General features: G+C 32.0%; 1 protein-coding gene across 3 annotated transcripts in view; it reads right to left on the bottom strand.

The window, feature by feature from the left end:
- The window catches only part of LOC114334526 (E3 ubiquitin-protein ligase HUWE1), a 192570-nt gene that overhangs the window by 11964 nt on the left and 167137 nt on the right, over window positions 1-13469 (bottom strand). For all 3 annotated transcript variants that reach the window (XM_028284586.2, XM_028284587.2, XM_028284588.2), the window contains one exon: window positions 12561-12726. In XM_028284586.2, the coding sequence (XP_028140387.1) occupies window positions 12561-12726 (166 nt within the window). The remainder of the gene's footprint in view (window positions 1-12560; window positions 12727-13469) is intronic.

Raw genomic sequence — 13469 nt, 5'->3', positions numbered from 1 at the left:
TAATGGTAATTTTCAATAGTGATATAAAATACAGGGTGTTCCATTTAAAATTACTGAGAAAATAATGTACTTACGTTTTGACTCACCCTGTATTTGATATAAATAAAATTAGCAATATCAATCATTTTTGAAAATTTTGACAATACATACATAAAAAAATATGGCATCAGTAAAACATTGCTGTTGTGCGCATTCTTATTTATACAGGTAGTCGAACTTGTTACGATTTTCATTTAAATTGGTTATAACTCTGTAAATACCCTGTATAACATAAAAACCTTTATATTTTTGTGATGGAGAAGTTAAGGGGATTTCGAATATAAAATAAAATATAGGGTGTTCCATTTAAAAAACACAAGTCTGCCACAGTGGCAAGATGCCACTGTGTTATCGAACACCCTGTAACATTCTAACTAATTTTGTAATGTGAAGCTCAAAGTTGGCTACAATTTTTGTTATTAACTTTTATTGCTATCTATTACTATAGCGGATCTATTGAGCTTTACCCCAGTAATCAATCACCCTGTAGAGAAGAGTCTATAAGATGCAGCATTTTGATAAACGTAGTCTAATTTTGAGTTTTATTCGAAGATCACACAGCAGTCTTTTGAATTTTTTAAAAGATTTTCTGACCTGTTCTCGATATTTTCTAGATCAGGATTTAGGCTGCTATTGATCCAACACCCCAGTTCTTAAATTTATTGACCTCTTCTATAATGTGCCCCTTTGTTGTGTAAAGTTGATGTACAGGGTTATTCAATATATTTTGACCCCCCTGTAAACTGCTTTATTTACAGAATTAGAAAAAATACAAAAGTTATTCGATTTTTAAATTATGATTTTTTAACATATATATAGTACTAGTGACGTGATCCATTTGGGCGTGATTACGTAACTGACTATTTTTTTAAATTGGAATAGGGGTCGAGTGCTAGCTCATTTGAAAGGTTATTCAATTCCCTATTCAGTAATATAAACATAAATATGATTAATTATACAGGGTGTCAAAAAAATGTTTTTAATTAAATTAATTGACACAAAAAGAAGAATGTATGCAATTTATTTAATTCAAAATACATTCTACTGCTGTCAGAAAACAGAAATAAATGTTTATTGAACAAATAAACATTACTTTTCACTTAAATTCAATGTTCAAGCTGCCACTTATCTGCCTCTTGGCAGTTTGAACATTGAATTTAAGCAAAAATCAATGTTTATTTGTGCAATAAACTTTTATTTCTGTTTTCTAACAGCAGTAAAATGTATTTTAAAATAAATAAATTACATACATTCTTCTTTTTGTGACAATTAATTTAATTCAAAAAATTTTTTTTGGACACCCTGTATAAATAATTATCTTAATGTTTATATTAATGAATAGAGAATTGAATTACGTTTCAAATAAGCTAGCACACGACCCCTATTCTCATTTAAAAAAAAATAGTCGATAACGTCATCACGCCCAGATGGATGACGTCACTAATATGTTATATATGTCAAACAATCATATTTTAAAAATCGAATAACTTTTGTATTTTACATTTTTTTCTAATTCTGTAAATAAAGCAGTTACAAGGGGGTCAAAATATAGTGAATAACCCTGTACATTCTGGTTTTTTCGGATTGCCCTTGATCACCTTGGTTTTCTTAATGTTTTATGTCGAATTGCTCACAGATCGAGGTGGTCCTGTCGATGAGTCGTTGTAGACCCAGGAATCCGCAATCGACACCGTGTCATCGGTGTATCTAATACTGTTGATGTTTACGCCATTCAACTTGACTCCATCCTTGGAATCCAGTACCTCTTTAAATAGAAATTCGGAATAAAGGTTAAATAGCAGGGGTGACAAAACACATCCTTGTCAACTCCCCTCCTAAGTTATACTTTTGCGGATGTGGAACCTTCAATCTTAATTCTGGCGTTTTGGTTCCAGTATAAGTTCTTTAGTAGTTTGATGTCTTTCCCATCTAAGCTGACTGCTTGCAATCGCTCTAATAGTAGATCGTGTCTTACTCTATCAAATGATTGCAGATTAGCCCAGTGGCGTAGCGTAGTGGGGGCGGCAGGAGCGGTCTGCCCCGGGCGGCACTTTTTAGGGGGCGGCAAAATTTAACAATAAATATCAAAAGTATTTTGTAAATATTTGAACTGACTTGTGGGAATTACCTGTTTATGACTAACAATCAGCGAGAATGATTTCTATTAATAGGGATTTTCATCGATTGTCATTTGTTTCGAGCTTCTGTCATATGTTGTATAATCTATGTATAATGTTGATATACACGGATTATACGACATACACTCGAAACAGATGACTGTGAATGAAAAGCCCTATACATACATCGGCAATTATTTTACTACCCTATACGTTATTCAGTGTGTGGAACAAAGAAAAGAAAACACTTAATTGTTTAATACGAGTGAGACACAATCCACTCATGTTGTGGATCGTCTCCAAACTCCACTCAAGTAGTGAATCTGACATTTCAACAGTGTTGCTATATTTCTGGGAGATACACTGCCCAATATTTTAATAATGTTCGGAATATTTTTCACAGTTGCTATAAGCAATATTTATTCAGCTGAGATGTTTTTCAAAATTGAAATTGATTAAAAATTAATAATGTCTTTCTTTGCAGTTCGGAAAGGCCCAAAGTGTGGTACGTGGAAGAATCTGAGAGAGGAGGATATGGGACTACTGATGAGGGTGAAACAACCTCCGAAACCGGTATAGACTCTTCCTGCACTCTCAGATTTGACCATAGTATTATGCAGCTGCTGCATTTTCGTGTTGCAAAAAAAGAGAGTACTCTAGACTATTTTGTCCATTGAGCAAGAGGTGTGTGATGACGGTGTAATAGGCATTGACGGTGCAATAAAAGACTTTGCTCTTAAAAAAAAGTAGACATATAAATTTTTAATTCAAGACGGAAGTTTTGTTTTTAATTCTAACAAATGCTCATATTACTTTTCAATAAAAATATAACATTATAGTATCGTTCTAGTTCTAATTAAAAAATGATTTTATTTAATCTTGTCGATCGTCAAGGTATACCTAATCCTAAGTGATAGAGAAGTTATATCAATGTATCTAATTGATTAAAGTAAAAGAATTTTTGTATTAATAAACGTGATTGGAAAACTTACATAAACTTTTTTATTTAAAATCTAACCTGTATAATAATGCAAAATAATGATGACTCTTCTCGCCGAAAAGTTCTCTATAATTAATGTATGTAATGTATAGTATACCTACATTAAGGTTGATCTGAACCCCCCCAAAAATAAACTACACATTCAAAAAATTTGAAAAAAATTGAGAAGGTATATGTGATCACTAGAAGTATTTTGACAAATTTTGAGCAAACTTCATGTTTTCGTTTTCGAAAAAACTCAAAAAAACTCCTTTTTTTCAAGTATAAAGCGGGAAAACTAAACATACAATTTTGTTAATTTTCTTACATCGTAAAGATATAATCCTAGGAAATACTTATGAATTTTTTTAAAAATTTTGAATATACAGTTTTGCCACAGTAGGAAAAAATAATATGTTTCGGCTTATAATAAAGCTACCGGTAAGAAATTGGATAACATTTCAATAACAACATATATAAAACTGTAACAATGGAAAATATTTCCAATAAAATGTTGAATATTTTTTCCTAAACATATGAAAAATCTCGTTAAACAAGAATTATATCTTGAATTGCCGCTAAGAATTTGTGCCGCCATGACATTGCGCCATCTACACCATCGGTAATATTTATGTTCGATAGATAGCAGTGCCTTCTGCTTCAATCGCGTCGCACACTAACAGCGTTGCCATATCAATTACTTTGTACAACAAAATGTTTTAATGTTAGTAGGTAATATAAGCCTACTACTATAACGTCTATTTATAACGCATCAACGTGACCTTCTGAAATTAATTTAACTACTTTTGTTGAAATATTTTCAGTCCCCTTGGCCGTATTAGATTTTGATATATTTACATAGGGCCGGTACTTTCTGTTTCGATTAAACCCGAGTTGGCAATTGGCATTTTAATGTTTTTAAGTACCATAAAGTTGTCTTTTTTCTTTGTATTTCTTCATGTATCTCTGAAGCTTTGTATTTGACTATATTTTAAATTGGAATTGGAGCATAGTCTTCATTTGTCAAATAGTGTTTCTAATAACTACCATCCATGGTATTTCTCTTTTGTCGCACTTTTATGTTTATTAAAGATTTTAATTGAAATTATTACTTTATTTTTAAAATTTTCATTGTTCATTACTTTTTGCATTTGTGGTGAGCTAAATTTAGGAGAAAACAATTGGACGATATGTAAATAGATATGAAGTAAGCGTAAATAACCACTTCTCAAATTAATTGAGGAGAGGTTAAAAATATTTTCACCTTCACATTAAAAATAAAAAAAGGATCAATATACAAGGAATAATAGGTAACAATCAATTTTAAAAATCTTACATCTATATTGATTTATTCTCTGTACAAAAACAACAGAAATAAATAAATATTAGCGAAGACAAAAGAAAAAATGTGTTGTCACTTAATAATAGGTATGTTAAATAAACGTATTGATTAGTCTGATGGAAGTAGAACTTAGAACTTATATATGGAGCTAATCTGGATCGGTATAAATTAAATGAGAAAGAAAAAAATCTAATAAACAGTTTCTTTAAGAGCAGGAAGAGAAAGAGTATGGAATATTAGAAAATGAAAACGGCGCGGCAGAATAATCATCGATAAAAAAGTAAAAAGACGCGATAACGATATCTGGAACAATTGTTTTATCTGATAAGAAACGAAGAAGAGCCAGAAATTGCTATCAAAATAAAAATTATAGTAAATAAAGCAGTGTGGATTGTTTCTGTGTTTGAAAAAGGTTATGGGTTTTTATGAGCTTCTCCGGACGGGTCAGTAGGTGACAATAATATTGTTGAAGTTAAGTGACTGTATTCATCCCGAGAATATTCATCTCTAGAGGCAGCCGAATCCATAAAAACATGTAGCTTGTTAAGTAAATGTCCCTAAAGAAAACAATAACTTCTTCTTTAGCCTGTTTGCATCCACTCCTGGACAAAGGCCTCCCATGAGTTCTTCACTCTTCTCTGTTTTGTGCTATTTGGTACCAGTTTCTCCCCACTTTTGCTTTGGAGTCATCTAGCCATCGTTTTTGTGGTCTTCCTCTGCTACGACTATGCTCGCGTGGTCTCCAATCAAAAATGATTCTCGTCCACCTTTAGTTGTTTTGTCGTGGCACGTGTCCTATCAGTGGCGGATCCAGGGGGGCGATGGGGGCGATCGGCCCCAACTCTCAACCCAAGTGATTTATTTTTGAAGTTATACTTCTTTAGGCGCGATTTCATTGAGGGTGAAATTTTATTAATCTGCGCGTATGCGCTCACAGGCAGTATGGAGTTCGTTACTAAATGTTTTAATTTATGTATTTATCAGTCCAGAAAAGGTGTGGAAAGAATATATTAGTGTTTTTAAATATATTTTTCTACAAACGTGTTAAAAATACAATTTATAGCACTCCATAGGAGCGTTAAAAATGCTACTTTAAAGCACCGGTGCTTTAAAAATTTTAAGGCACTGCAGTTAAAAGTGAATTGTCAAATTGTGAAACGTCAAAATATTTATATTTCATTATTAACATTAATAGATATTAATAATACAACTTGCGCAATTTGAAAAAGGTGGGTGGTTTAAAAGGCTTTTTAAAATTTAATTTAAACTGTATTGCATTTTTAACACGTTTGTAGAAAAAAACTATTAAAATTTGTTAGAATATACAAAAATAAAAGTAGATGTTATTCTGATTTACGTATTGACAGTATAGGCAGTTTTGATGTAATGTCAAGAAAAATATAAAAATGGAATGTCAGTCAAGTTCAAGTAAAAGTTTTTGTAGGTATTGTCCTGTAATTGAGAATGAATAAATTATAATTGTTCACATATAAGACGTTTGTAGAAAAAATATTGTATGATATAGGTACGTGTTAAAAAGTACATTTTTAAGGCACTCATGTGAATTGCAGAATGAGCGAAGCGAATCTTTCACACGAAACTTTCACATACGTGCCTTAAAATTGTACTTTTAACATTTATATCATAAATAACTATTATTACAATTTTTGTGTATTTGGACTTGTCTACCTCGGGAATAAGATAATAAGTAATATGTCTGTTTGTCACTATGTCTGAGAAATCTTGTAGCCTGGATAATTAAAAGGGTATAGCTCAGCGGTAGAGCGTTCGACTGGAGATCAAGAGGACCCCGGTTCGAATCTTGGTGTTTTCTAATCTTTTTTTAATTTTTGGTATTGTTTTAATAAAACTGTTTGGAAAGTAGTAAGTAAAAATTAATTTAATCTTTAAATAAAATACAAATAAACTGTCCGAAAGTATATTTATTTCATTGAAATCATATTTAGAAGTATAACTTCTTACGTGCGTACAAAGTACACACACATTTTTTTTATTATAATATAAAGATTACAAAAACATTCATTTATTTTTTCAAATGGATAATTATACATGTTTTAAAATTAGAATATTATATGAATTATGAATTACATATAAATATATTTTATTAGTATGGGACTTGGCCAAAACGGGCCAGTGACGCCAGTGTATTTTGAAATGAGTAATTTATAATCCTTATAAATTAAGAAATAAAAATAATCACAATAAGCATATTTAAAAAAATATATGTAATCCTATATTCTGTGAACGCATACTAAGCATCTCCACGTATAATTATAAAATTGTTTGCAGATAACTGATTGCAGTGTATTTTGGTTATCAATGCAAATAACATCTCCAATACTGATTCGTGCAGATCTTAGTTTGTATGTACATTGTTAGCGTGATTAATAGTATTTTGAGTTTATTCTTCTTTTTTTATATTAATATAGTTTGTGATTTACGAAGAGTTATAAGATGTCAAAGAAACGATAAACGAAAGGAATCAGAAGCTTCTACCGAGAACTTAAAAAGTAAAAAATTTAAATGTCGCAATATAATTGATTATTTTTTTTAAATCAACGTAATTTGGGTGATAATATTAATAGTAATGATGATAATAAATATGTACAAGGTACATCTTATCAGATAGATCATACTATGAGACCTACTGATCTTGGATCAAATTTAAGTTCTGAGAGAATTCAAAACAAGTCATGCGATTTTTCAGTGTGCCCGATACAAATCAACGATGATGCAGTAAATACCAATTCTACTTTCGAGAGGTTTATGGAAAAATGTATGTCTAAAAAGGGTCGTTTTCACGCTACGTCTTATTGTACGTTTTGTGTGTCATGCAAAACGTACGACCAAACATACGTTTTGTCAAGTGTATAGATACATATTAACGTTTTTCAAACAATGTGTTCAATCTTCGCAACAAAACAATTTTGCCAAGGATTTTAACTGCCTCCAAGGTAGTTTGACCTCCATCTCTAATCATCTCTTTTGTTATTCCGTCGTCTCTATATTTTCCATTTTTCATTTGATTTAGCATTTATAACTTCCTCGTTAGTAATAAACGATACCATAATAATAGAGTTAGTAATAAACTATACCATTTATACTACAGCGAACGATCAAATGTGTAATTTGGAACAGAAGTGTCAGAAGAAATGGAGATAAGGAGAGGGGCCAGGCAAGGTTACATACTGTCGCCGTTATTGTTTAGTGCTTATTCTGAAGAAATCACACAAGAAGCTTTGTTAAACGAGACAGTCGGCATAAAAGTGAATGGAAATTTAATTAATAACATTAGGCATGCCGACGATACAGTCATAATATTAGACAACTTGGAAGACTTAGAAATAATAATGAACAAAATATTAAGATATATGTAGTGGAGAATACGGACTCTCTCTTAACATCAAAAAACCCAAATTTATGAAAAATAACAAGAACAACAATACAAATGAAATATTAACTATAGACGGCCAGCAGTCTGAGAGAGTAAAAAAATATACTTACTTGTGAACGATAATCACAGAAAATAACGATTAGACTGCAGAAATAAGAGAGAGAATTGAAAAAGCACGTGTCAACTTCGTGAAAATAAAAAAGATTTTATGCAACAAAGATCTGATACTGGCCCTCAGAATAAGGCTAATTAAATGTTATGTACACAGTGTGCTTTGCTATGGAGCTGAATCATGGACATTAAATCGAAATGCAATAAATCGACGCCTCTCTTAGCAAGACAGAGACGAACTAGTTTTGGTGTGAAATAGTTTTCAGTATTTTTTTCTGTTAACAGTCATTTTTAATATCTTTATTATAACCTTTTGGGTCTTATTCTGCGGTATCTCATGAAACTGATTACGCAAAAAGATCTCATGGGAATATTGTTCCCAAGAAACGCGAGGTTTTCGCCTTGCTTAAACATATTTTGCTGAATTTAAAATCAAAATCCTATTATTACATCTACAGATGCATATGAAATATGCATCTACATCCATGGTCGTCGTCCACATGTTTACAAAAAAACATATTGTTTCCACAAACTATAAGCGCTAAAACAAATTTAGCAATTTCCCTATTCTACTTGGCAAAATTCATATAGTGTCACACTTGATTATACATTTGACACACTGTTCGTCAACGTGTTAAAATTTTTATGTGTATAAACAAAATTTGTGCAATGCAATACATTTTTACTTTGTCGACAGTGAATGGAAGAGGTCGTAAAATTTTATTACCATCTGTGTGAGATAAGATGAATGCTTGACTAACTGGAATATTTAGTTACGGAGAAACATAATATGTAATTAGTCTATGTTGTGAGACCGCTTCCGTCTGAAAAAGAATCTGATTTGGTTTCTTTGCGGATTCCTATTCAAAAATGTCCCCTTTAAATAAATCAGAAGGGTGCCGGCGAAATTTTTGGGCAGAAATTGTTTAAAAAATGTTTCTAAACAAATTCACAATATTACCATTTTTTGTCCAGGAAAATATTTTTTCTTGTTTTTTGGGTCATTCTAAGCAAGAAATATATGTCATTTTTCTCAAAAGTTGATAGTTTTCGAGTTAGAGGTGAATTAAAATCTGAAAAATGCGAAAATACACATTTTCGAGGCGTAAAAACTCATATTTAAATTATTATATTTAAGGTTGGCAAGTCCTTAAAGTAAAGTTTAAACATTCATTTTTGAAATTCTGAGTAGTAATCGGGTCTAACTTCAATTTAGACGGTTGTTTTTTAATTGTTAATTATGCGCGTCCATCCGATTTTAATGCCAATGCGGCAGGCTCTATTTCAACCATCTCCTATTTTGCCCTGTAATTTTTTAGGTTTTTTGTCTCCTAAACAAAAAAGATATCTTCTCATTTTTCTGAGAAGTTAACAGTTTTCGAGTTACAAGGGATTTAAAATCTGAAAATTGCGAGAATACACATCGTTTGCTGAGAACATTAGTGACGTAACTTCAAAAACGTAGTTTGTAGCGCCGTAACTGTATCATGTATGGATATTGCACGGAGAATATAATATTATGTTTTAATGTAATACCGCCACATGTTGCGAGTTCTAGGGGTATTTTACAGAAACGTTTGCACAATATTCCGAAGTATGGGAGAGTTGTAGAAGGAAGTAATAGGACAAAGAATTTATGTTTGTATTTAACTATAAACAAATTAAGGAGAAGAGCATGCAAAATATTTTTATGAATACCCTTAATATTGGAAATCGATTTCTTCGAACAAGTTGGGCTGAGTCAAAAGATTATAACATCGTTCAGAAAGATAATAGAGGAAATCATCAAAAACGCACGATAGACGAGAAACTTAAGGAAACCGTCGTAAGAAAACATAAATAGCTTTGAGCGCGTAGAGTCTCACTATTTAAGACCTCAAACTCGTAGAGAATTCCTTGATGGATCATTAACCTTAGCTCAGATGTATAGATACTACAAAGAGTAACGAGAAGAAAAGCAGTTGCCATCTGTCAAAACATGTACATATGAAACATTTTCTAACACAGAATGTAATATATCTTTTTTAAACCGACGAAAGATCAGTGCGCAACTTATGAGGTGTATAAACAACGCAATCAAGAAGAAAAATACAAAAGCCAAGAACAATACACACGTCACATTCGTAGTAAAGAAAGAAGCCGAGAAGAAAAAGCAAAAGATATTACAAAGCCTACATAAAAAATAATAAACTCATAGTAGCTTGCTTAGATTTGCAAGCAGTATTACCTACGCATTGCGGAGATATTTCTCTCCATTTTTTTATAAGTCCTGCCTCAATTGCTTTAATTTTACGATTTTCGAAGTAGCATCGCAAACGGTTCCTGCTTTTTTGGCACGAAGCCACTGCTATGCGAGGAGCAAATTAAATTGCAACATGCCTCTCTAGCTATTGGAATGAAATGGACGCTGAAGACTTTTTTGACTTCAAGTACCTTTCAAAAATTTTTGGACAAAAATTCACCAAAAATTCGGATAACGAGAAAGTAATATGGAATAATATACAAATTCTTAAAGTAGAAACGTGTTTTCCTACAAAAGTTTTTAACAAAACTAACTTTGACTATACAACCTATAAAACTATTGACCTTTCTACTCGAGGTTTTTCTGATAATAATAATATTTTAGAGCAATATAACTTAAAACCAGCCTACGAAAAGCCTCCTACTGTAGAAGAGAAAACAAAAGAGCATTTACTGGAACTATGCAAAAAAATCTTATTGCAAATGTACACCAATCATTTTATTTCAATTTGTTGAGTTAATTTCTTGTAAGTGATTTTTAATAATATACAATTATAATTATTAGATTTATCTAGTAAACTACCATTTATAACTTTGTCTGTTTTTTCATTGTTAATCTGTATAACCATAACAGTAGCAGTTATGGTTAATGGTAGGGGAGCAAAGTATGCTAAATGTGCAGTCACTCGAGCGCTTTGGAGACCTATTGGGTTGTGAAGAGTAGGTCCTAAAACCAAAAAAAGTTAAGTAACATTTTCCATTTTAGTGGGCGCTTGTCATTTTTTAATTTAATTTTCCATTTCCAACAATCGTTTTTTCCGATTATAACGCCATCTATGCATAATTCGAAAAAATGTTTCGAATAAAAGTTACTTATTTTTTCGTAAGGAATCCAAATCTGCAATAAAAAATGGGGACTCCTATTTAAGATTTTAAAGTAACCCACCACCCCACCTCCGTGGGGGGTCGTGTTTGGTGCCATTCAATAGATTTTTTAAAAATATTAAATAAGTGTATTTTACAGTTTTTTGATCTGATGTTCATTTCACGAAATATCGCGGGATTCGTATTTAAAATATTAAATTTACCCCCACCCCTCTCCGTGGGAACTCGTGTTTGGTATCATTTGATAGATTTTTAAAAAATATTGAGCACATATTTTTTAGTTTTTTGATCTGTCATTCATTTCGCGAAATATTCGCTTTATTCTTGTGAAATTTTGGGACTCGCCCATTTCCTTACGCCCGGCTCAAATCGTCAGATTTTTGAAATATACTTTCTTTTGCATGTACCTAACTTACCTTATCTTAATCTGACAATTTCGAGTTTTTTTAAGGATAGATTTTTATTTTCGGGCCCCCCTTAACGAACTCCCCTGTGTTAAGAGCCAATATATGGTAGAAGTACATCTGCAGGGTACCAGGTTTCTCCCCATATGATAATCTGACGCGCTCGAGTAACTGCAAAAATCCCCGCTTGGGCTCCCCTACCATAATGAGTTATTTAAAAAGATAATGCAATACGAATACCGCCATATCTTACAAATATTTATAACGGTTAAATATTACTTGTTTTTGAAAAAAGATATCCATTCGTGTGCTATTGAATTACTAATATTCTAATATTCAATTACTTGTCTTAAAATATCTATTTTGTCGAAGAAGAAACCCGCAGTTGTATCGGTATTGAATGGGATGTGCGATATATTAAGATAAATGATCTTTTAAGCTTCGAAAATGCGTATTATCGCATTTTTCAGATTTTAAATCGCCCCTAACTCGAAAACTATCAACTTTTGAGAAAAATGACAAGATACCTTTCTTTCCAATTTCTGGCCAAAAATTTCGCCCTCAGATTTCCTTCCGCAAAGAAACCGAAACATAATTTTCTTTCAGACGGGAGCGGCCTCATAACATGGACTAAATGTTTCTTGCTATTAACATTGTTATTAGGCGTTGATAAAATTACTGTTTAAACAATTTGGCATCATAGCCAATTGAGCCGATGGGTGTAACGATAAAAAAGTGTTCAGGTTTCTACATATTACTGAGTCATCATGTAGAAATCTACAATTAAGTTGAAAATGTTACCACAATGGCATGCTACAGTAGAGCCATCTCTAGGATCAGAAACAAATTAATTGAGGGTTCATATCAACCTTAAATTAAAATATCTAAATAAGAGGGCGGCAAAATTGTCTTCCGCCCCGGGCAGCCGACACTCACGCTACGCCACTGGATTAGCCACACAGTTAAAAATAATGACATAACTTGAACGATTTGACTAATTTATTTTAGAAAATCCTGAAAATCTTACCTGCAATGAATTCGTTTGGTATTTGTGATATTCTGTATTGGCTTTCAAATCATCTATATCTACATTTGGTAATCCTGAAATTAACAACTCTAATTCCTGTTCATTAAATATGGATATTAAGCGCTTTGGTATTATATCATAGAAACCTTCTAAAAAGGAATGGAGTCTGAAAAGAAAAAAAATGAATAATTAAATACATAAATATCAAAGTTTCATAAACAAATAATATCCTATATCGTCGGTGATGTGACAATACATCCTATCTGCTTTTAAACGATTTTTGTAGGAGCGACGAAAAACCTTTTTAGGGTCACCTCCTGTTTTCATGTTATTTTTTGACTTGTTTTGTAGTAAATTAATGTATTTACTACAAAATAAGTCAAAAAATATCATATGAAAACAGGAGGTGACCCTAAAAAAGGTTTTTCGTCGCTCCTACAAAAATCATGTAAAAGAAGATAGGAGGTATTGTCACATCACCGACGATATGCTGTTGCACGGACTGGGTAGTTGTTCCTGACATCGCCATTTATATCACAGAACAGGTTTTACAAATTCACAAATTGGCGAAATCGACATCTTTTACCCACAGCTTGGGTTATAGGCTTTGTTTTCTACAACTTTCATATTTTTGCTTATAGCTGCTGTTAAAAACGCAACGAAGTGAGCGTAGAAATACAACAATGAAACACGAAAAACCTACGCAAGCCATAACAGGAGAGCACCCGGCTGGTTTCAAACAAGATCTACGTTTGCATATTATGCTCTCTATTGATTTTAAATAGGCCTATGACTCCATCTCATGAAACGTACTATACAAAGCAATGAGATCATTAGGAATACCTGAGAAACTGAGACAAGTAGTTAAAATAACGCTAACTAATACATTCAATATTATTAATGTCATGA

This window comes from Diabrotica virgifera, chromosome 10 (assembly GCF_917563875.1).
Source record: "Diabrotica virgifera virgifera chromosome 10, PGI_DIABVI_V3a".
In the NCBI taxonomy this organism is placed as follows: domain Eukaryota; kingdom Metazoa; phylum Arthropoda; class Insecta; order Coleoptera; family Chrysomelidae; genus Diabrotica; species Diabrotica virgifera.
This window is presented reverse-complemented; position numbering and strand designations above follow the sequence as displayed.